This window comes from Petromyzon marinus, chromosome 59, assembly GCF_048934315.1.
Source record: "Petromyzon marinus isolate PM22_M1 ecotype Great Lakes invasive population chromosome 59, UKy_Petmar_22M1.pri1.0, whole genome shotgun sequence".
In the NCBI taxonomy this organism is placed as follows: Eukaryota; Metazoa; Chordata; class Hyperoartia; order Petromyzontiformes; family Petromyzontidae; genus Petromyzon; species Petromyzon marinus.
Window position 1 is genome coordinate 8,917,110 of NC_133725.1, and position 25,928 is coordinate 8,943,037.

General features: G+C 51.0%; 1 protein-coding gene across 5 annotated transcripts; it reads right to left on the minus strand.

Annotated features, from left to right (window-relative positions):
* Window positions 1–946: 946 nt before the first annotated feature.
* Window positions 947–24,849, minus strand: LOC116955408 (uncharacterized). Of its 5 annotated transcripts, none has more exons than XM_076053077.1 (7): window positions 24,436–24,849; window positions 14,883–15,190; window positions 13,326–13,385; window positions 10,560–10,700; window positions 9,561–9,740; window positions 6,555–6,633; window positions 947–4,959 (listed from the first exon to the last, which is right to left on the minus strand). In XM_076053077.1, exons 2-7 carry the CDS (start codon window positions 15,171–15,173, stop codon window positions 4,853–4,855), a joined length of 858 nt encoding a protein of 285 aa, XP_075909192.1. In that variant the 5' UTR covers window positions 15,174–15,190; window positions 24,436–24,849; the 3' UTR covers window positions 947–4,852. The 5 variants fall into 5 exon arrangements, with proteins under 5 accessions (XP_075909192.1, XP_075909193.1, XP_075909191.1 ...); XM_076053078.1 differs by having other exon boundaries at window positions 14,883–15,429; XM_076053076.1 differs by having other exon boundaries at window positions 24,322–24,437.
* Between the last annotated feature and the right edge of the window lie 1,079 nt (window positions 24,850–25,928).

Here is a 25,928-nt window from a genome sequence, read left to right on the forward strand (position 1 = left end):
TGACGTCCTGCATCAAACACGCGGAGCGAGGCCATTGTGAGCCGGACGAAGTCGCCGTCCAAATTCGAAAATCTCCCGCCCCCGTCCCACCCCACCCTCAAAATCACTCAATAAAGGGATCGTGCACAGCAAGAATGATAGCCCCCTACCGCCAGACGAATACACAGGGACAGCTGCCACAGGGGGTGCACTAGGCGAGACCACACATCAACAATCATCGCCCTGACTGAATCTAGCACGGGCTGTATTTGTGAAGCCCAGTGGCGCCTTCCTGCGCGATGGCTACCCCTGTACGATTGTTAGCGATGGTACCAAATGTACTAAGCTGCTCTTAATCATGATTATCATCATCACCACCGATATTAAATCACTACCGCTGAATCTCCCTGTGTCTATCGCATGGTTAAAGAGCGCAGGGCGCTCTGGGGTCATAGAAATTGGCACCACAGTCGCGAGATGTTAACTACCTCGCCTGGTGTACAAGAGGTCGTGGGTTCGATCCCGACCCTGATGCCTGTTGTATATTTGGAGTTTGCGTGTCTCTCTCTCTCATCATCATCACGGTGGCTAGGAGATGTTAACTACCTCGCTTGGTGTACAGGAGGTCGTGGGTTCGATCCCAACCCTGATGACTGTTGTATATTTGGAGTTTGTGCGTCTCTGTCCATTGTAGCATAGATTTTTCTCCGGGTCCTCCGTTTTTTTTTCCTCCACATTTAGAAACCCGCGTTTAAAGTGTTTGGCTCCTACTAATTTCTACGTGATAGGCCACTTCGTTGGGCTATCATTTGTGGCCAGGTCGCTTCTGAAAAAGAGTTGTGTAGCTCAGTGGGCCTTACCTTTTAAAAGAAAATAGTAGTTTATAGCCTAGTCAGTTATCCCTGCATACTTCGTGGATTCGTTCTATCGCTTGACAGCGCCCATTTCACTGACCGCACGAGTTGTCTTTATTTCTCTATTCATTTATTCGTTGGAGCAACCACGGTGCAGATACACACACGGGCGATCATGCTGTAACAGGACACATTTCAGTAACAGAGACCTCAAGCTCGTTCGCTCGCTCGCCCACATGCATAAGACGGTCCCCCGCACCCAGGATTATCGCGTGGGACCACCGCAACCACGACAATCACCACGACCACGACGACCACCACGACCACGACCACCACCACGACCACGACTACCACCACGACCACGACTACCACCACCACGACCACAACGATCCAGATACGGAATCGTAGCACGGGGAACATTGAGAACCGTGGCGAGAGAGAGAAAGAGAGGAGGACAACTCGGCAAACATAAAACAGCGCGCGACGAGGATGGAGTTTCGGCCTCACGTTTCTGGAAGAGGAGGTGGGGAGGTCTGTAACAAGCGAGCAGGTCCCACCACAAGTCAACACGTGGCTCAGAGACACTGAACCCCGTTAAACACTCGACCTGGTCTGTTTAAACGTCCAGACGTGCTGTGAGGGTGTCCCTTAGCCAAATCTCAACGTCCTATGAGGGTGTCCCTTAGCCACATCTCAACGTGCTGTGTAGGGGTGTCTCTGAGCCACATCTCAACGTTGTGTGAGGGTGTCTCTGAGCCACATCTCAACGTGCTGTGTGAGGGTGTCCCTAAGCCACATCTCAACGTTGTGTGAAGGTGTCTCTGAGCCACATCTCAACGTGCTGTGTGAGGGTGTCCCTGAGCCACATCTCAACGTGCTGTGTGAGGGTGTCTCTGAGCCACATCTCAACGTGCTGTGTGAGGGTGTCTCTGAGCCACATCTCAACGTGCTGTGTGCGGGTGTCTCTGAGCCACATCTAAACGTGCTGTGTGAGGGTGTCCCTGAGCCACATCTCAACGTGCTGTGTGGGGGTGTCTCTGAGCCACATCTCAACGTGCTGTGTGAGGGTGTCTCTGAGCCACATCTCAACGTGCTGTGTGAGGGTGTCTCTGAGCCACATCTCAACGTGCTGTGTGAGGGTGTCTCTGAGCCACATCTCAACGTGCTGTGTGAGGGTGTCCCTGAGCCACATCTCAACGTGCTGTGTGAGGGTGTCTCTGAGCCACATCTCAACGTGCTGTGTGAGGGTGTCTCTGAGCCACATCTCAACGTGCTGTGTGAGGGTGTCCCTGAGCCACATCTCAACGTGCTGTGTAGGGGTGTCTCTGAGCCACATCTCAACGTGCTGTGTGAGGGTGTCTCTGAGCCACATCTCAACGTGCTGTGTGAGGGTGTCTCTGAGCCACATCTCAACGTGCTGTGTGAGGGTGTCCCTGAGCCACATCTCAACGTGCTGTGTGAGGGTGTCTCTGAGCCACATCTCAACGTGCTGTGTGAGGGTGTCTCTGAGCCACATCTCAACGTGCTGTGTGAGGGTGTCCCTGAGCCACATCTCAACGTGCTGTGTGAGGGTGTCTCTGAGCCACATCTCAACGTGCTGTGTGAGGGTGTCTCTGAGCCACATCTCAACGTGCTGTGAGGGTGTCCCTGAGCCACATCTCGACGTGCTGTGAGGGTGTCCCTGAGCCACATCTCAACGTGCTGTGTGAGGGTGTCTCTGAGCCACATCTCAACGTGCTGTGTGAGGGTGTCCCTAAGCCACATCTCAACGTGCTGTGTGAGGGTGTCTCTGAGCCACATCTCAACGTGCTGTGTGAGGGTGTCTCTGAGCCACATCTCGACGTGCTGTGTGAGGGTGTCTCTGAGCCATATCTCAACGTGCTGTGAGGGTGTCTCTGAGCCACATCTCAACGTCTGTGAGGGTGTCTCTGAGCCACATCTCAACGTGCTGTGTGAGGGTGTCTCTGAGCCACATCTCAACGTGCTGTGAGGGTGTCCCTGAGCCACATCTCGACGTGCTGTGAGGGTGTCCCTGAGCCACATCTCAACGTGCTGTGTGAGGGTGTCTCTGAGCCACATCTCAACGTGCTGTGAGGGTGTCCCTGAGCCACATCTCAACGTGCTGTGTGAGGGAGTGTCTCTGAGCCACATCTCAACGTGCTGTGAGGGTGTCCCTGAGCCACATCTCGACGTGCTGTGAGGGTGTCCCTGAGCCACATCTCAACGTGCTGTGTGAGGGAGTGTCTCTGAGCCACATCTCAACGTGCTGTGTGGGGGTGTCCCTGAGCCACATCTCAACGTGCTGTGTAGGGGTGTCTCTGAGCCACATCTCAACGTGCTGTGTGAGGGTGTCTCTGAGCCACATCTCAACGTGCTGTGAGGGTGTCTCTGAGCCACATCTCAACGTGCTGTAAAAGTATCCCTTAGCCACATCTCAACGTGCTGTGTGAGGGTGTCCCTGAGCCACATCTCAACGTGCTGTGTGAGGGTGTGTCCCTGAGCTACATCTCAACGTGCTGTGTGGGGGTGTCTCTGAGCCACATCTCGACGTGCTGTGTGAGGGTGTCCCTAAGCCACATCTCAACGTGCTGTGTGAGGGAGTGTCCCTGAGCCACATCTCAACGTGCTGTGTGAGGGTGTCCCTGAGCCACATCTCAACGTGCTGTGTGAGGGAGTGTCCCTGAGCTACATCTCAACGTGCTGTGTGGGGGTGTCTCTGAGCCACATCTCGACGTGCTGTGTGGGTGTCTCTGAGCCACATCTCAACGTGCTGTGTGGGTGTCTCTGAGCCACATCTCAACGTGCTGTGTGGGTGTCTCTGAGCCACATCTCAACGTGCTGTGTGGGGGTGTCTCTGAGCCACATCTCAACGTGCTCTGTGGGGGTGTCCGAGAGCCACCGCAGAAGCCGAACCAGCACGTGGGCGGCAGAGATGACCGCACGGGACGAGCATCGACCGCGCGTTGAGCCGACGCCACGAGCCCCCCACGGGGAGCGAGGGCACCGACAACGATTTACCGAGGGCCCAGGGGTCCTCAGTGGGCGCCGCGTGCTCCCCCACCACCACTGGGCAGGGTGCACGTGGAGGGGTGGGCTCGTGGAGGTGTGGGCTCGTGCGGAGGGGCGCTTGGGGGGTGGCGCGTGGGGAGCACGTGGGGGGCACGTGGTGGAGGTGGAGGGGGCACGGGCGGGAGCGTGGTGGGGGTGGAGGGGGTGCGTAGGGGGCACGTGGGGGGCGCATGGTGGAGGTGGAGGGGGCACGGGGGGAGCGTGGTGGGGGTGGGAAGGGAGCATGGGGGGGGTGAGGAGGGGGCGTGGGGGGGGCACGTGGGGGGCACGCGGGGGGCACGTGGTGGAGGTGGAGGGGGCATGGGCGGGAGCGTGGTGGGGGTGGAGGGGGCGCGTAGGGGGCACGTGGGGGGAGCGTGGTGGGGGTGGGAAGGGAGCGTGGGGGGGGGGGGGTGAGGAGGGGGCGTGGGGGGGGCACGTGGGGTGGGGGGGGGGCACCTGGGGTGGGGGGGGGGCACCCTTGGCTCTGTATGCCCACCGCGTGCTCTGCCAGTGGGGACCTGGCACCCCCCCCCTCTTGTTTCTAGACATTTATATTTTACAACATTCATTAAAACACGTTTTATTTTAAAATATTTATCTTAAAAAAATTCACCCCACCTCCTCCAAATAATATTGTAGCCCCACTTCCCAAAAAGAGACTTCACCCATCACCTGCTGTAGGTGAGGTAAGGGTGAGTTGATGGTGAGGTAAGGGTGAGTTGATGGTGAGATGAGGTAAGGATGAGGCTAGGGTTAAGTGAGGGTGTGGTGAATGTGTGGTGAGTGTGTGGTGAGTGTGTGGTGAGGCAGACGTGAGGGTGAGGTGAGTATATGATGAGGAGATGAGGGTGCCGTGACGGTGTGGCGAGTGTGTGGTGAAGAGGAGGTGAGGGTGTGGTGAGGGTGTGGTGAGTGCGTGGTGAGGAGGAGGTAATCGTGTGGTGAGGGTGTGAGTCTCAGTTTCACCCTCACCCCACGCTCTTGCCAACCCCATCACCACCATCACCACCAACGTCATCATCAGGGTTCTGCTGTACAAGAACGGACGTGCTGAAGGAAGTTCGTGCACTCTCCCCTGCAGACACAGATAGAGACACAGAGACACATAGACACCACAGATTTACAGACATGGAGGCGGAAAAAAAGAGACACAGGGATAGAACAACATCGACACAGAAACACACAGAGGCACAGATTGACGTAGACACAGAGACAACGCGATGCAGATAAAGACACGGAGCCATGTACATGCACATCCCCTGTGCCATTACAAAAAGACAAAGATCCCAAGTGTAACCGAAGCAAACGGTTGGGGCAAGTGCTGTTAGCGAGCAGCGCCTATGAAGGCTGCCGGGCACTGTGGCACACGAGGGGTGGGTGGCCAGCACCATGCACGGGCCGCCTCTGTCACACCAGTGGCGATGGTTACGCACCGCACCAGGTACTCATTTCAGGCTGAGACGGGTTGAGATCATCTTCACCGGTGTTGGCCGTGAGCAGGAATTAAACTCGGGTAGCCGGGTTTATAGCACAGTGCGCTAATCGCTGCGCCACCGCTCCCCACAAAGACAAAGTCACCCCATATAGCCTTAGTATACTTTGGGAGCAAGTGCTGTTAGCGAGCACCTATGAATGCCGGCACTGAGGAGACAACACCACTCCCAGGTTCATAGCGCGTCACGCTAACCGCTGCACCTCCGCTCCACACACACACACAGGAAAATAAGAATAGGTTTTACCATTTCTGCCAATAAAGCAGGGAGTTTTGTTAAGATTTGCAAACACCAAATTGATGCCTTTTTCAAGGCATCAAGTCTGCATTAACCACACACAGTGCTTGTGGCAAAACATGCAAACACACATGGCTCTGATAATGTAAACATTGTCTTTGTAACTGATTGGCCTACACAGCTGTCTTCATGGCCTTGTCTCACCAGTACAAAGACAAGCAAATAAAATAAATCACCACTTAATTTTCGATTTAAAGCTTTCGTGACTGCAATGATTCATCTTCTTTGGTTCTTTCGGTAAAGTCACGTAGAATGAGAATAAAATAATAAATGATAAAATAAAATAACACAATAATATTCTCACGACGTTTCGGCCACAACACAAGCGGCCTTCATCAGGTGAAGGGACGAGACTGTCTGGTAGGACAGCGCTGTCCTACAAGACAGAATATTATGGTGTTATTTTATTTTATCAATTTATTATGTTATTCTCATTCTACGTGACTTTACCGAAAGAACCAAAGAAGATAAATCACCACTTATTTTATTTTCTACCTACGCGACTTTACCTAAAGAACCAAGGAGTATGGATTCCTGCAGTCACGAAAGCTTCAAGTCAAGATAGTACAAAGACAATACAAGTATCGGAGCACTTACAGCTCGGGTCGAGCAGTTACATCTTTGGGATACCTTCTTGCTCGTATCAAGAATCAATAAAATCAGATGGGGCTTTACCCTTTATAAATAACCACACATACTCGCCACAAGTCCATGTGGGTGAATGAAGACTTGATGCCATGCAAAGCGTTCCATCGATTTGGTGCTTGAACATTTTAACACAACTCCTGTTTTTTTGCCATAAAATATTTGTTTTAAAACTACTGCCAAAAAATGTCGCCATAGACACACACAGAGGAGCCGGTGAGGGCCGGGTTCTCACCTGGATCAGGTGAAAGGTCGGAGAGCTCCGTGTGGAGGAAAGAGTCATCGTCATCTTCATCCTCATCGAGCAGGGCCACCTGTGTACGGACACACGAGGTGAACCCAGACAAAGGTTCCCCGTCTAGCCCATGGTAAGGCTCCACAATCGAGGTGTTTTTGGGTTAGATTGTGTAAATATAAACGATGTTAGCTGACTCTAAGAGTTGCATTACTAGGTTGTATTGACAGGCTGAATGTCTTGCTCGCTCTGTCACCGATCATTGACATGCGAATCTCTCACAATTCAATGGCCACTTCCACAGCCTCAGGGAGACCATCTCTAGGCCCGCCCTCTTACCCTGAGGGGCCTCCCATCTCAGGCCTATATAAGGCCTCGTTTCAGTAGCTTTGTCTCTCTCTCACCTGAAGATGATTGCCTGTGTTGCGATAGAAACGTCATGATCTATTGTTTGTCTATCCACGTAACTTTACCGAAAGACCCAAAGAGTGTAAATATAAACGTTATGAGACCTCCTTTGTCAGAAACAAGATATACGAATAGGTTTGCATTTTGACTGCTTGTGTTGTGGTTATTGCAAACATGATGCCTTGAATAAAGGTGTCAGTTTTTTGTGCCAGTTAAAAGGGTAAAACCTATTCTTAAATATAAACGTGTCGTTTAACCCCCCCTTGCGGTGGCAGGGGGAGAGAAAGACCCAGCAAGACTGGTAAATTTTAGAGAGAGTTGGGTGGAAATCCACCCCGTGGTGACAGGGGGAGAGAAAGACCCAGCAAGACTGGTAAATTTTAGAGAGAGTTGAGTGGAAATCCACCCCGTGGTGACAGGGGGAGAGAAAGACCCAGCAAGACTGGTAAATTTTAGAGAGATTTGGGTGGATATCCACCCCGTGGTGACAGGGGAGAGAAAGACCCAGCAAGACTGGTAAATTTTAGAGAGAGTTGGGTGGAAATCCACCCCGTGGTGACAGGGGGAGAGAAAGACCCAGCAAGACTGGTAAATTTTAGAGAGAGTTGAGTGGAAATCCACCCCGTGGTGACAGGGGGAGAGAAAGACCCAGCAAGACTGGTACATTTTAGAGAGAGTTGGGTGGAAATCCACCCCGTGGCGACAGGGGGAGAGAAAGACCCAGCAAGACTGGTAAATTTTAGAGAGAGTTGAGTGGAAATCCACCCCGTGGTGACAGGGGGAGAGAAAGACCCAGCAAGACTGGTACATTTTAGAGAGAGTTGGGTGGAAATCCACCCCGTGGCGACAGGGGGAGAGAAAGACCCAGCAAGACTGGTAAATTTTAGAGAGAGTTGAGTGGAAATCCACCCCGTGGTGACAGGGGGAGAGAAAGACCCAGCAAGACTGGTAAATTTTAGAGAGAGTTGGGTGGAAATCCACCCCGTGGTGACAGGGGGAGAGAAAGACCCAGCAAGACTGGTAAATTTTAGAGAGAGTTGAGTGGAAATCCACCCCGTGGTGACAGGGGGAGAGAAAGACCCAGCAAGACTGGTAAATTTTAGAGAGAGTTGAGTGGAAATCCACCCCGTGGTGACAGGGGGAGAGAAAGACCCAGCAAGACTGGTAAATTTTAGAGAGAGTTGGGTGGAAATCCACCCCGTGGTGGCAGGGGGAGAGAAAGACCCAGCAAGACTGGTAAATTTTAGAGAGATTTGGGTGGAAATCCACCCCATGGTGACAGGGGGAGAGAAAGACCCAGCAAGACTGGTAAATTTTAGAGAGAGTTGAGTGGAAATCCACCCCGTGGTGGCAGGGGGAGAGAAAGACCCAGCAAGACTGGTAAATTTTAGAGAGAGTTGGGTGGAAATCCACCCCGTGGTGACAGGGGGAGAGAAAGACCCAGCAAGATTGGTAAATTTTAGAGAGAGTTGGGTGGAAATCCACCCCGTGGTGACAGGGGGAGAGAAAGACCCAGCAAGACTGGTAAATTTTAGAGAGAGTTGAGTGGAAATCCACCCCGTAGTGACAGGGGGAGAGAAAGACCCAGCAAGACTGGTAAATTTTAGAGAGAGTTGGGTGGAAATCCACCCCGTGGTGACAGGGGGAGAGAAAGACTCAGCAAGACTGGTAAATTTTAGAGAGAGTTGAGTGGAAATCCACCCCGTGGTGACAGGGGGAGAGAAAGACCCAGCAAGACTGGTACATTTTAGAGAGAGTTGAGTGGAAATCCACCCCGTGGTGACAGGGGGAGAGAAAGACCCAGCAAGACTGGTAAATTTTAGAGTTGAGTGGAAATCCACCCGTGGTGGCAGGGGGAGAGAAAGACCCAGCAAGACTGGTAAATTTTAGAGAGAGTTGGGTGGAAATCCACCCAGTGGTGACAGGGGGAGAGAAAGACCCAGCAAGACTGGTAAATTTTAGAGAGAGTTGGGTGGAAATCCACCCCGTGGTGACAGGGGGAGAGAAAGACCCAGCAAGACTGGTAAATTTTAGAGAGAGTTGAGTGGAAATCCACCCCGTGGTGACAGGGGGAGAGAAAGACCCAGCAAGACTGGTAAATTTTAGAGAGAGTTGGGTGGAAATCCACCCCGTGGTGACAGGGGCAGAGAAAGAGCGAATGGGTCTCAATGTGTCTCTGTATCTCTATGGGTCTCTATGAGTCTATATGTTGTATCTCTATGGGTTTACGATGTGGTCCATAGTTTGAGTTGCATGCCCACAATCGCATTCTCTCTCTCTCACTCTCTCTCTCGCTCTCTCTTGCTCTCTCTCTCTTTCTCTCGCTCTCTCACTCTCTCTCTCACTCTCTCTCACTCTCTCACTCTCTCTCACTCTCTCACTCTCTCTCGCTCTCTCACTCTCTCTCTCTCTTGCTCTCTCTCTCTCGCTCTCTCTCTCGCTCTCACTCTCTTCTCACTCTCTCTCTCACTCTCTCTCGCTCTCTCTCGCTCTCTCTCTCTCACTCTCTCACTCTCTCACTCTCTCGCTCTCTCTCTCTCGCTCTCTCGCTCTCGCTCTCTCTCGCTCTCTCTTGCTTTCTTGCTCTCTCTCTCTCACCGCTCCCAGCTCCAGCTCGACCTCCAGGCAGGAGCAGCAGACCCCGTGCGGTGGCGCCCAGGAGTGGCGCAGGCAGCGAATGGCGAACCACGCCGCGTAGCCACAGAAGCCCATGCTCAGTAGCGCCGTCACCAGCAGGGCCGCGTTGGCGCCGCGCGCCAGCTGGTCGTGTGCCGTGTACTGCGCGTGGTCAGCGAGGTGGCAGCGGTGGCACCCGTGTCATTCACAGCAGCAGCAGCAGTTTTTTTTTTACATTTTTATTATATCCTTAATATTTTTCAATTATATGACTTTTTAAAAAGATTTCATTCTTCATGACTTCATTATTATTGTAAAAAAAAAAAATTGCAGTTATTCTTTTCCGCTTTTATTATTTCTATACTATTAATTACTTATTATAAAATTGTATTATTATTGTATTTAGGTTATTTTATTACTTTAATCGATTCTAATCAATATCATATTTTTCTTTTCATTGATTGTAATTTATATTATATTATTATATTTTATTATTATAAAAATTGTTTTTACAATATATGTATTTTTTTTACCAAGTAAGGTCCCACTGAACTACATGTAGCTCTTTTTCACACAAGTGACCTGGCCATCACAAACAATAGCTCAACAAGAGCGGCTTATCATCGTCGTCATGTAGACATTCATAGCCTGCGTCGATTCTCAATGTGGAGGGAGGCGGGGGGACCTGGAGTACACGGAGAAAAATCCGCGCGACCACCGCGAGAGAGAGCAAGAGAGAGAGAGAGACACGCAAACTCCAAATATACAACAGGAATCGTCAGGGTTGGGGTCGAAACCACGACGACTTTCTGCATGCCCAGATGGGGTAGTTAACATCTCACCACCGTGGTGCCCATTTACCAAGCAACCTCTCTATTTTGCTTTGTTTCACCACCGTACAACCGTGCCGTGCCGAGCCAGCCCGGGTTTATTTTTTCCACTGCGGTGGCCGTGCCGTGCCGTGAGCGAGCGGCCGCTCACCTCATTGAAGACAAAGATGTCCATGCTGGAGTGGATGTAGGCGAGCTCGTCGCGGCTGAAGTGCAGCGTGAGGGCGGCGTAGATGAACACCGCGAGGCAGGCAGCCGCGGCGCTCAGGGAGCCCAGCAGCCATGCGAGCACCTACACACACACATGCACGTACACACACACATTCACGTACACACACACGCGCGTACACACACAAACATGCACGTACACACACACACACGTACACACACACGCGCGTAAACACACAAACATGCGTACACACACACACGCGCGTAAACACACAAACATGCGTACACACACACACGCGCGTACACACACACGCGCGTACACACACACGCGCGTACACACACACACGCGCGTACACACACACGTGTACACACACAAACGCACGTACACACACATGCACGTACACACACATGCATGTACACACACACGCGCGTACACACACAAACATGCGTACACACACACACGCGCGTACACACACACACGCGCGTACACCACACGCGTACACACACGTACACAACAACAACCGCCATTCGCCACGAAGTGGTGGTGACGTCACCACGACGCTTGTGCCAGGCCATGTGCACCTTGGCCTCACATGTACACACACACGCGCGCACACACACACACACACATGCGTACACACACATGCATGCACACACACGCGTACAACACACGCGTACACACACGCGTACACACACGCGTACACACACACACGTACACACAACACGCATACACACACACGCGCACACACACACATGCGTACACACACACGCGTACACACACGCGTTCACACACACACGTAAATACAACACGCATACACACACACACGTAAATACAACACGCATACACACACACGCTTACGCACACATGCATACACACACACATACGTACACACACAAAGACAAAAATCACCTGTATAGCCTGAATAGATTGTTGGGGCAAGTGCTGTTAGCGAGCACCTATGAAGGCCGGCACGGCTCACGTGGGGGTGGGTGGCCAGCACCACGCCCGGCCGCCTTTGTCTCCCCAATGACGATGTTTACACATCGCGCCAGTTATTATTTGAGGCTGAGTCGACCAAACGGAGGAGGCCCAGGAACGGTTCAGATAACCATCACTGGCGTTGGCCGTGAGCTGAAACCGAACCTGGGTTACTGGGTTCAGAGCGCTGCGTGCTAACCGCTGCGGCACCGCTCCCCACTATACACACCACAACAACAGCTCCCATTTACCGCTAAGTAGCAGTGACGTCACGGTGACACTTGTGCCACGGTGGCAGAAGGTCATGGGACCAACCCAGGTGCCATGTGTTGACTGACTGAGATGACTGGAAGATGCACCAATTGTGCTCCCCAGCGTGCCAAATTTCTGTATTTTATCTGCCCAGCGCTCCGTTTGCTGTTGTGAGCGTCACTCCTCTGCCCTCCACTGTTGTTGGAGAGCGACTGCCTCCAACTGCTCAGTAGCATCCTTCACGAGCCTCCTCCACAGAGGCCGATCATGACACCGCTGGTACCAGTGTTCGGCAAGTCCACTCAGCTCCACATCCTTCTGTACCAACAGCCCACATCCATATTATTTGGCAGTTTCCTGATACGAGTGTCCACCACTCATTAAGCCAGAACCAGTCCATGGGACCTATTGTATTCCGCAGAGGTCCAGGCGGTACCGGTACAGTTCCCAACAGGTGAGTGACAGCCTCTAAACCACAGTGAGTGTCCGAACAGTCCACATGGCCACTCACAGTGGCTTTTTGCTGTTTCTGGAGGAACCCTGAGGGTTCAGTCTCCTGGCTCTGCCAAATGGGGGTTTGGCCAGGAGATGTCATAAACACCTGTATCCCCCCGGGGTCTCAGCACAGCCTTAGTTTGATATTTAAATCGTGGTTTTGTGGTCATTGAATTGAAGGTGGAGGGGTTTCCAGCCCCTCGCACATGTGCTCTGGCCATGGTAGGTAGGAGATGTTAACTACCTCGCCTGGTATAAAGGAGGTCGTGGGTTCAATCCCGACCCTGATGCCTGCTGCTGTATATTTGGAGTTTGCGTGTCTCTCTCTCTCCCCGTGGTTGCGTGGATTTTTCTACGGGTTCTGTGGTTTTTCCCCTCTACATTAACAATCAACATCACGTCTTTAGAGCATTTGGCCACTACAAAATTCCACGTGATGATAGGCCACATCATTGAGCTATCATTTATGATAGCAAGGTCGCTTCTGAAAAAAATCTACATAGCTCAGTGGGCCTTACCTGGTAAAATAAAAAGTAAAAAAAAGTGTTTACATCCAGGTCTCCCCATTGGCCACTGTGGTGGCTGTGAGTGGCTGTGAGTGCTATGAGGGAAACAGCCCATTGAAATCGGCCTCCCTCCGCCTCCCCCCCCCCCACCAATGGCATTGCTCATGACCACCACAGTGTTACCGACCGGCAACCACCGTTGAGGTGCGGCTTGTGTTTGCACCTGCCCCGGCCCACTAAAGACACCAAAGATCCCCCGTGTCGCCTTGAACAGACTACTAGGACAAAGAGGGGACGCCCAGGGCCAGTTCAGATACTTGTCACCGGTGTTGGCCGTGAGCGGGAATTGAACCCGGGGTCGCTGGGTTCGTAGCGCAATGCGCTAACCGTTAACGCTATTGCTCCCCAGCTGCAATGACACACACGCACGTGCACACACACACGCACGCACACACACACACACACGCACGTGCACACACGCACGCACACACGCACGCACGCACACACGTGCACGCACCACGTTGATGTTTTTGTTGAAACCTGCGGAGAGCGCGAGGACTCCCGGCACGGCCAGCAGCTACGGACACAGGCCAAAGCAGGAGGAGCGTCAGGCGCGGCTACGTTCGAGTGAGCGACATCCGCGCCCACGCATGCAACAACGACGACGACGACGATGACGACCACAACGACCATCATCAGAGGCTCCGCAACGAGTCTGTGGAGAGACACCTCTCTTCAACCGTAGAGGTGCGAGCATAATTGTGGGGAGGGCGAGGACTCTGGTTGTGCCCGTTGGGAGGGAGGGAGCATTGACTCCATCCTTCGGCTCATTCGGCAGGGTTCTGGGCGTTGGGCAAGAGGTTGGGCAGTGCGGAGGAGGAGCTTCCTGGACATCTGTGAAAAAGAGCATCATAGCTCATCGGATTCCTCCAGAATAAATAAATATTCTAATTCTCATGCTCTAGCCATCAACTAAGCTTTCTCCCACCCGAGTCACCTACAAATGCTTCGGCTAGAGGGCAGAGCTACCTCGGCGGTGGGCGGAGCTACCAGTGGTGGGTGGGGCTACTCGAGGTGGGCGTGAATAGCAATTGAATGGGCGTGGTCATGTAAAAGTGGGCGGGTCTGACACAGGGATGGAGGGCGTTGGATGCCAACTGACCATGTAAGAAAGCCAGCGACTTCTATCAGAAGGGGCAGGTCCGGGAGTCGGGCCGGAGTGGGAGGAGTTATCCTCACATGTCTCATGGCGGCCATAGGTGAGTACAACACAGCCCCGCCCCCCCCCCCCCCAAAAAAAGGCCGAAAACCCTGCCGCCCCCAGCTGGTCTCCAAATGGCCGAGGTGTTTGCTTGCGACCACCTCTTCCCGGAGCCTCCCTCCGCTGCCACCCACTCACCGCTCCTCTTCATGATACATTGAACGTCTACATTATCGTTGTCGTTCTCGTCGTGAGCCATGGTCTGTCAACTGCTGGATTAAGCCATTGACTGACGCCACTTTTTAGGAGCTTCCCTACTTCACTGAAGTCGGCCAACCATCCCCATAAATATAGGAGCAAAGAGCTTGGGCAATTAAATGTTGACATCGGTTCCGGCTGTCTTCTGTGGTTTCCAGTGGCTCGGAATATCTTTCTATCACTCCCCCGATTTAATTAAATCTGCGCACATTACAAATTTTATATCATCATTAGCGATGGACTATCCACTGCTAGATGATGGCGCCAGCTTGTCCGGCTCATAGCCATTTTTCTGGAGAAAGCACTAACGTTTACATCATCATTATAGTCATCGTCATCAATTTTAACATCATCATCATCAACATCGTCATTATCGTCATCATCGTCGTCATCATCGTTGTCATCATCATTATCATCACAATCATCGTCATCAGCACAATCATCGTGACAATCATCATCGTCATTATCATGGTCATCATGGTCATCATCATCATCGTCATCATCACCAACATCGTCATCGTCATTATCACGGTCATCATGGTCATCATGGTCATCATCATCATCGTCATCATCGTCATCATCACAGCTCCTTGCCACGTGCGCCACCCCGCTCACCGCGCCGGCCACGATGGGGATGCGTGTCTGCACGAGCGCCGTCTGCCGCCGCATGGCCATGTCGACGAAGCCGAGCGCCAGCACGGCACAGGCGAGCACGAGCTGCACCACGCCCAGCGCCAGCGCCACGGGGCTGTGCAGCAGGAAGTACACTGGGGTGGCAGAGGTGGCGGTGGTGGCGCTCTCGGCCGAGTCGGTGAACCCGCCGAGATCTTTCCTCCTCCCGGGCCGCCCCGCGCCCTCGTCCCTCGCCATCGCCTGCTCCGTCACGTCCGGTAGCCGGGCGGCCATCTCTTCCTTCTGGTTGCCTAATCGAGGGGTTACAGTGGGCGGGGGGTGCGGTTGTTTGCTGGTTAGGGGGGGGGTGACTGTGGGAGTCAGGGAGGGGGTTTAACATCCAGGGCCGATGGTCATGAATGGAGGTGAAGGAGTTTGGGGAAGGAGGGGAACATTGACAGCAGAGGGCAAAGGGATTTGGGAATTGGGGAGAGGTGTTAAGGGTGATGGGATTGGAGCGAGGGATTGGGGTGAGCAGTATAGGTAAAGGCTGATAGATGGATGTGATGGATGGAGGTTAAGAATGTTGGGTTCAGGGTTCAAGAGTGAGAGATTGAGGTAAGGGTTTGGGGGATCAGGGTTCAGGAATGAGGGGAAGAGGTTAGGCTTGTGGATATTGGTTGTTATTGGTTCATAGACACCACAGTCACTATATATGAGTCACAATACTGCATCACCGCTGCCCACATGCACTTTAGAGGGAAACTACTCCCAGTAGCATCCTTCACGAGCCTCCTCCACAGAGGCCGAACTTGTTTTTTCTGGAAGACTTTGCTGTTTTTTCCAGGATTTTTCTGTTGCGTGTAGTCACTTTAAGATGTTTCTTGTTCATGTTTTGTTTTGTTGCGGTTGCACCCGAGTCAAGAGCCGCATGGCTCACAGGGTTATACCTAATAAATGAAACTGAAACCAGTCATTGGCAAGTCCACTCAGATCTACATTCTCCTGTTCCACATCATTCCATCTCTTCTCTAGCCCATCCCACACCCGTTAAGCCCCCACTATCCAGCCAAGCAGAAACTGCTTGGGCATGCGGTGGCTGGGCATGCCGACAACATGACCCAACCAACGCAGCAGTTCACCAAAGGGAATGTGTCCAGATCTTTCAAGGATTTGTGAGCTCCTCACACAAGAGATCCTAGTTAAACCCTGGATGGATCGTAGGCAGGCCAGTCTGAATGTTTTTAACCTGCGCAGATGTTTCACCAAAGGACTCCACGTTTCGCAAGCAATGAATGGGGGGGGGGGGGGGGGGGAGGTGGCATGACCGTGGCCAAGAAGAATCGGAGCTTCATGTGGAGCGACAGGCCAGATAGCTTCCACACCGCATTACGCAGCTTATAAAACGACAATGCCACTCGATTTAAAAACTCATCCAGTCATAAGCGCACTGCCCAGGTATGGAAACTTCTCTCTCTCCACAACTTCCCCACCACCAATAGGGAGTGGAGGGGGTAGAGATAAAATCCCAGGAAAGTGCTTTAATTTGCAACACTGATGGCAAGGCCCCATCTCTTAGTAAGTTCTGCATTAAAGTATACAACTCATGAGTGAGCAGCAACTCCAAGATCATCAGCATACGCAGCATAGTTGACCAATAGGGAGCCTTTCCTTTACTGCACCCAAGCATGGATAAGCCTCCCTTTGTATCTATACCAGATGGAAATTCCTCCGGTATAGCCATATAAAGCATCATTAACTACATAGTGGTCAAAAATCATGTTCAATTATGTAGAGGCCTGAGGACATCCCTGTCCCATTCCAATGTGAACAGGGATTGGGTCTGTCTCGCAACCATGCAAATTTACCTGGGCCTGCCCACCATCATGAAGGTCCTGAATGGTTGTGAGCAGAGGGTCATGGACCCCAAAAGCATTTAGAATAACCCAGAGCCCTGGCCAAGTTTTGAACCATAGGCCTTGACGAGGTCAATAGTGTAGAGATGGAGGTCACGTTGAAATTCCCTATACCTCTGCTATAGCAGATAGACAGAGAATATGGTGTCCGTGCAGGACCGCCCCAGTCGGCAAGCCTCTCCTCAGTGTGCCTGGCAAGGCGATGAGAATTCTTGCCAGGACCTTTCCCAGTATACTGGGGAGGGAGATGCCCCTGTAGTTGTTACAATTTGTGTGGTCCCCTTTCTTAAAAAAGGGGAGCATCAGGGCATCCTTCCAATCCTGCGTAAGCCATCCTATGGACCAGACAATAGCAGCAATGTCATATAGGGCAGCCTGCACACAAATACCATCCTCCCAAAAGAAGTTCACTTCAGAGGTCGTCTCTGCCCAGGGCTCTATGTAGTCTCAGGCTCTGGATCGCCTTTCACACTTCCTCAACAGACGGCAACGTCAGCCAGTCACTCTCGGGAGATTGCTACTTCCTACAATATTTGAGGTATTGCAATCCCAGCAGGGTCAACCACAAATTACCCATCAGGATTTCCCCCTTCCCCAAGCCCTGAGCAAACCTAAAACCGTTCCTGGGGAGTCAGAGCCCTGGCCTATTATTGTAAGGATGGAAACAAGTTTGGTCCTGCAAGTTACTTTTTTAATATGACGTTAAAGAGTGACTTATGATCACACACTACTGAGGCAGATTCCATCTCCTCGGCAACCTGCGACCACCAGTATAATAGAGCCTTCCAAACTTCCGAGTGAAGGCTGCAGGAAACCTGCTCATTCTCGAATGTTGTATACGGTGGGAGTGGGCCTGCTGTTTTCTCTCAGCTCGTTGGAACACCTCCGTTCAGAGTCCTGAACCTTACCCATTTCCCCTCGGTATGAGAAGGGAAGACGATATGAACTCCAGCTTCAAGCGATGATGAAACTCACACTTACAACCTTCATCAGCTTGTCAAGTGCAGGCTATATTGGGTTTTCTTTAAGTCCCAGGTGGACACCCATCACCGCAGTGGAAGAATGGCAGGCACATCTTATAAATGACAAGCTGATGGTCAGTGGGCAAAACAGCTCCACGGCAGGTCCTGGTGTTAAGGACAAATCCAGCAGATGTTCTTGCTTGGACCAGGCATGTATCCATGATGTTATGTGGATGTTCCGATACCAGAACAGTGTGTTGGTAATGACAAGCCCATGGGTTGCAGAGAAGTTTGGCAGCATCCTTATCGTTGCTATTGAGCTGGCCTGGCCCATGCCTTTCAATCACTCCAGCCTAGGTGCAGGCATCTTGACCCACTCAGGCATTAAAGTCACCCAACAGGATGACTCTATCCCGAGGGGCCACTTTAGCCAGCACATGAGACAGCAGGCTGTAGAAGGCATCCGACTCAATGGCCTTGTCTGCGTCCCTCCACTGATGTTCATCTTTGGTTGGGGCATAAGCCACCACCCCCATTCCTCGCCTCCCGTTGATGGGGAGGCGAGCTCACAGCAGCCTGGGACTCACGGCTTCCTACACCCCGCTTCCACGCTCCCACACCCCCTTTCATTCTCTTGTTCAAAAGCAGAGCCACTCCTTGTTGGGCAGCTTCCTTCCCCGAGTGGAAGACTGTCCACCCTTCACGATGACTGGAGCCATAACCAGTTCACCAGACCTCCTGTGCTCGACACAAGTCCACGCACAGGTCCAGTTCCCGACAGAGGAGTGACAGCCTCTCGTCCACAGTAGGCATTCACACATTCCACGTGGCCAACCACAGTGGCTTTCTGTTTTTCGAAGAACTCCGAGGAGGGGGTGGTTCAGAGTCCCAACCAGAATCTATGTTTAGACGATTGCAGGAGGAATCTGATGAGCTATGAAGCTCTTTTTATCACAGATGTCCAGCTGGGGCACGGGGTCAGAACGTTACAACAACAAACAGTTACAAAAACATGATATGAGTGCGAAATAGAGATAAAAGGTATGCAAGTCACGAAATAATAAATAAATATAAGGTACAGTAGCTTCTCGATGGGGAGGATGGCTGCAGATAATTCTAAATCGCGGATAATTCACAAATACCAATTTTATGCGGATCTCGATGCCAAAAACCAATAATATAGGTATAAATTATGTTTAAGTTTCTCTGCCATCACACACCTTCGTCAATTAAAACTCACAAAATAACTGATCGGATAAATCACTCAAAACTGACGAATTTGATTGCTACTCTTTCGATTTAGAACGAATACTAACGATCTGTCTTCTGGGTTATTTCGGTAAAGTCATGTAGAATGGGAATAAAATAATAAATAATAATAACAGAATGTTGGGGCAAGTGCTGTAAGCGAGCACCTATGAAGGCTGAAAAGGCACACGAGAAGGTGGGTGGCCAGCATCACGCCCGACCACCTTTGTCTCCCTCGGGGAGGCCCAGAACCTGTTCAAATAATCGTTACTGGTGTTGACTGTGAGAGGGAATCGAACTCGGGTTACCCGGTTCGTAGCGCAGCACGCTAACCTCTGCGCCACCACTCTCAATATACACACACATCTGTATACACACCTGGACAACCACACCTGTATCACGCACACCTGTATATACACACCTGTATATACACACCTGTATATACACACCTGTATCACACACACACCTGTATATACACACCTACCTGTATATACACACCTGTATCACACACACCTGTATATACACACCTGTATCACACACACAGCTGTATATAAACGCACACCTGTATCACAAACACACCTGTATCGCACACACACCTGTATATACACACCTGTATCAAACACACACACACACCTGTATCACACACATACACCTGTATCACACACACAACTGTATCACACACACACCTGTATCACACACCTGTATAACACACCTGTATCACACACACACCTGTATCACACACACCTGTATGACACACACCTGTATGACACACACCTGTATAACACACCTGTATCACACACACACCTGTATCACACACACACACCTGTATCACACACACACCTGTATCACACACACCTGTATCACACACACACACCTGTATTACACACACACAACTGTATCACACACACACCTGTATCACACACACACACACACACCTGTATCACACACACACCTGTATCACACACACACCTGTATACACCTGTGGTTGTCACGAACCAAATGCCTAAACCACAAATCTCTTCCGTGACTGACGTCATCAACACACGGACGCACGCGCATAGTTATACATACATACACACATACACACACAGACCTACAGTGAGGGAAAAAAGCATTTGATCCCCTGCTGATTTTGTACGTTTGCCCACTGACAAAGAAATTATCAGTCTATAATTTTAATGGTAGGTTTATTTGAACAGTGAGAGACAGAAAAACAACAACAAATCCAGAAATACGCATGTCAAAAATGTTATAAATTGATTTGCATTTTAATGAGGGAAATAAGTATTTGACCCCCTTTCAATCAGACAGATTTCTGGCTCCCAGGTGTCTTTTTATACAGGTAACGAGCTGAGATTAGGAGCACACTCTTAAAGGGAGTGCTCCTAATCTCAGCTTGTTACCTGTATAAAAGACACCTGCCCACAGAAGCAATCAATCAATCAGATTCCAAACTCTCCACCATGGCCAAAGCCAAAGAGCTCTCCAAGGATGTCAGAGACAAGATTGTACACCTACACAAGGCTGGAATGGGCTACAAGACCATTGCCAAGCAGCTTGGTGAGACAGTGACAACAGTTGGTGCGATTATTCGCAAATGGAAGAAACACAAAAGAACTGTCAATCTCCCTCGGCCTGGGGCTCCATGCAAGATCTCACCTCGTGGAGTTGCAATGATCATGAGAACGGTGAGGAATCAGCCCAGAACTACACGGGAGGATCTTGTCAATGATCTCAAGGCAGCTGGGACCATAGTCACCAAGAAAACAATTGGTAACACACTATGCCGTGAAGGACTGAAATCCTGCAGCGCCCGCAAGGTCCCCCTGCTCAAGAAAGCACATATACATGCCCGTCTGAAGTTTGCCAATTAACATCTGAATGATTCAGAGGACAACTGGGTGAAAGTGTCAGATGAGACCAAAATTGAGCTCTTTGGCATCAACTCAACTCGCCGTGTTTGGAGGAGGAGGAATGCTGCCTTTGACCCCAAGAACACCATCCCCACCGTCAAACATGGAGGTGGAAACATTATGCTTTGGGGGTGTTTTTTTGCTAAGGGGACAGAACAACTTCATCGCATCAAAGGGACGATGGACGGGGCCATGTACCGTCAAATCTTGGGTGAGAACCCCCTTCCCTCAGCCAGGGCATTGAAAATGGGTCGTGGATGGGTATTCCAGCATGACAATGGCCCAAAACACACGGCCAAGGCAACAAAGGAGTGGCTCAAGAAGAAGCACATTAAGGTCCTGGAGTGGCCTAGCCAGTCTCCAGACCTTTATCCCATAGACAATCTGTGGAGAGAGCTGAAGGTTCGAGTTGCCAAACGTCAGCCTCAAAACCTTAATGACTTGGAGAAGATCTGCAAAGAGGAGTGGGACAAAATCCCTCCTGAGATATGTGCAAACCTGGTGGCCAACTACAAGAAACGTCTGACCTCTGTGATTGACAACAAGGGTTTTGCCACCAAGTACTAAGTCAGGTTTTGCAGAAGGGTCAACTACTTATTTCCCTCATTAATATACAAATCAAATTATAACATTTTTGACATGCGATTTTCTGGACTTTTTTGTTGTTATTCTGTCTCTCACTGTTCAAATAAACCTACCATTAAAATTATAGACTGATCATTTCTTTGTCAGTTTCCAAACGTACAAAATCAGCAGGGGATCAAATACTTTTTTCCCTCACTGTACACACACATACACACATATACACACAGAGACTGATACACATATAGACCTACACACATACATACACATACAGACCTATACACATATACACACATACACATATAGACCTACACACATATAGACCTACACACATACACACACATACACACACAGACCTATACACATATAGACCTACACACACACATACACACACAGACCTATACAGATATAGACCTATACACGTATAGACCTACATACATACACATACACCTATACACACAGACCTATACACATACAGACCTATACACATACAGACCTACACACATACACAGACCTATACACATACACACATACATACACATACCTATACACATATAGACCTACAAACATACACACACATACACATATACAAAAAGATCCCCCGTATAGCCTTAACAGACTGTAGGGGCAAGTGCTGTTAGCGAGCACCTATGAAGGCCGGAACGGTACACGAGGGGGTGGGTGGCCAGCACCACGCCCGACCGCCTTTGTCTCCCTAGTGGCAATGTTTACACACCGCAGCAGGTACTCATTTGAGGCTGAGTCGATCTAGGGGAGGCCCGGGACCGGTTCAGATAATCGTCACTGGTGTTGGCCGTGAGCGGGAATCGAACCCGGGTCGCCAGGTTCATAGCGCAGCGCGCTAACCGCTACACTATCGCTCCCCACAATATACACATACACACATACATACAGACCTATACACATACACACATACAGACCTTTCCACAAACACACCTAGATGCACAGGCGCCATCACATAGCTACACAATACACACTCTTGTAACAACACCTGTCAACACAGACACGTAACCAAACACACACACACACACTCGTTCACGCACAAATACATTAACATACAATGACATACGTACACACACACACATACAAAATATAAAGATGCCCCGGATATCTGTAACATACTTATGGGACCAGTGCTATTAGCGAGCACACGAGGGGGTGGGTGGCCAGCGCCACGCCCGACCGCCTTTGTATCCCTTGTGCCGATGTTTACTCATCGCACCAGGTACTAATTTGAAGCAGTCCACCTAGGGGAGGCCCAGAACCGATTCAGAGAATTGTGACTGGTAGTGGCCGTGAGTGGGAATGGCAACGCTAACAACAGCGCTGTCCTACCAGACAGTCTCGCCCCTTCACCTGATGAAGGCCGCTTGTGTTGTGGCCGAAACGTCGTGAGAATATGACTGTGTTATTTTATTTTATCAATGTATTATTTTATTCTCATTCTACGTGACTTTACCGAAAGAACCAAAGAAGATGAATCATTGCAGTCACGAAAGCTTTAAATCGAAACTACACGACTGCTTCCCACTATAAATCAGAGATAACTGCAAACACACTCAAGGATACACACACATACATGTAAACACACACACACATCATCAACACATTGTAAACATACACATAGCTATTAACAGACAAACACACGCCTTGTAAACACACAGACACATACAGCTACACACACACAGACAAGTAAACACATCATCAACACAGATTGTAAACATACACACATAGCTATTAACAGACACACGACTTGTAAACACACAGACACATACAGCTACACACACACAGACATGTAAACACACACATCATCAACACAGATTGTAAACATACACACATAGCTATAAACAGACACACGCCTTGTAAATACACAGACACACGGAGCTATACACAGACAGACTGTAAACACACACATATTGTAAATACATAAACACACACATTGTAAACACACACATTGTAAACACACATGCAGCTATAAACAAAGACAAAGATCACCCGTATAGCTTTAACAGACTGTTGGGGCAAGTGCTGTTCGCGAGTCGCACCTATGAACGGCACACAAGGGGGTGGGTGGCCAGCACCACGCCCGGCCGCCTTTGTCTCCCCAGTGGCGATGTTTACTTAACACCGCGCCAGGCACTCATGTGCGGCTGAGTCGACCTAGGGGAGGCCCAGGACCGGTTCAGATAATCGTCACTGATGTTGGTGGCCGTGAGCGGGAATCGCCTGGTTCGTAGCGCAGTGCGCTAATTGCAACGCCACCGCTCCTACTCCATGCAAAGACACACACACACCTGTAATACACACACACACCTGTAACAGATACACACACCTGTAATACACACACCTGTAACAGATACACACACACTTGTAACACACACACACCTGTAATACACACACACCTGTAACAGATACACACACACACCTGTAATACACACACACCTGTAATGCACACACCTGTAATGCACACACCTGTAATACACACACACCTGTAACAGATACACACACCTGTTATACACACACCTGTAACAGATACACACCTGTTATACACACACACCTGTAACAGACACACACACCTGTAATACACACACCTGTAATACACACACACCTGTAACATATACACACACCTGTAACACACACACCTGTAACAGATACACACACCTGTAACACACACACCTGTAAATACACGCACTTACCCTTATACAAATATTTATACGCACACGTATACAGGCACAAAGACAAAGACACCCCGTGTAGCCTTAACAGACTGTTGGGGGAAAGTGCTGTTAGCGAGTAGCACCTATGAAGGCCGGCACGGCGCACGGGGGTGAACGACCAGCAGCACGCCCGGCCGCCTTTGTCTCCCCAGTGGCGATGTTTACGCGCCACACGGACATGAACGCACGGCACCTACCTGGGAACTCGGTGCGAGTGACGTCACATCCACCATAGGTGTGGCAGCACTTCGTCACGTGACGCAGGTACGTGATGTCACGCCGGGTTGGTGAGGAATGCTCACCACGTCACTCACCACCCCCCAAGCAGTCACCATCGTGATTGACCATCACTCGCCAGGACTCAACCACATCACTTACCATCACTCACCACCAACTCACCTTATCACCGCCACTCACCACCATCACTTACTATCGCTCACCACATTACCAACCACTTCCCAATCATTCAGCACATCACTCACCACACGCTCACCACCGCTCACCACGCCCCTGCGGGATTTATAGGCGCACAAGCCATCGAGCAACTCCACTGCTGGATGAGTGCGTGTGCATTGTATTTTGTATTCTCCCCCACGCTGTAAACAACGGGGTGGGTCACGTCCACTCGATGCACGGAGTCGCGTGTGGGTCGAGCTGCTCTCTGAAACCGGTTCGACCCGCTGAGTCTCCATCGCCACACCTCGAGCTCATTGCTGAGAGTTGTATTGATACCCACACTCACCCAGCCTCACTCACCCAGCTACACTCACCCACACTCACCCAGCCACACTCACCCACACTCACCCACTCACCCACACTCACCCAGCCTCACCCACACTCACCCAGGCACACTCACCCAGCTACACTCACACTCACCCAGCCACACTCACCCAGCCACACTCACCCAGCCACACTCACCCAGCCACACTCACCCACACTCACCCACACTCACCCAGCCACACTCACACTCACCCACACTCACCCAGCCACACTCACACTCACCCACACTCACCCAGCCACACTCACACTCACCCACACTCACCCAGCTACACTCACCCACACTCACCCAGCCTCACCCACACTCACACCCAGCCACACTCACACCCAGCCACACTCACCCACACTCACCCAGCCACACTCACCCAGCTACACTCACACTCACCCAGCCACACTCACCCAGCCACACTCACACTCACCCAGCCACACTCACCCAGCCACACTCACACTCACCCACACTCACCCAGCCACACTCACCCAGCCTCACCCACACTCACCCAGCCACACTCACCCAGCTACACTCACCCAACTACACTCACACTCACCCAGACTCACCCAGCCACACTCACCCAGCCACACTCACGCAGCCACACTCACACTCACCCAGCCACACTCACCCACACTCACCCAGCCTCACCCACACTCACCCAGCCACACTCACACTCACCCAGCCACACTCACCCACACTCACCCAGCCACACTCACACTCACCCAGCCACACTCACCCAGCCACACTCACACTCACCCAGCCACACTCACCCAGCCACACTCACCCAGCCACACTCACCCAGCTACACTCACACTCACCCAGCCACACTCACTCAGCCACACTCACCCAGCCACACTCACACTCACCCAGCCACACTCACCCACACTCACCCAACCACACTCACTCAGCCACACTCACCCACAC

Bases quoted from the DNA above. Each gene is read 5' to 3' on its own strand.
- LOC116955408 (XM_076053076.1), bottom strand. From the start codon at position 24,418: ATGTCCGTGTGGCGCGTAAACATCGCCACTGGGGAGACAAAGGCGGCC. The intron at 13,386-14,882 runs GTGAGCGGGGTG...CTGTGTCCGTAG, and splicing joins TCCCCATCGTGGCCGGCGCG to CTGCTGGCCGTGCCGGGAGT. The intron at 9,741-10,559 runs GTGAGCGGCCGC...GACCACGCGCAG, and splicing joins ACATCTTTGTCTTCAATGAG to TACACGGCACACGACCAGCT.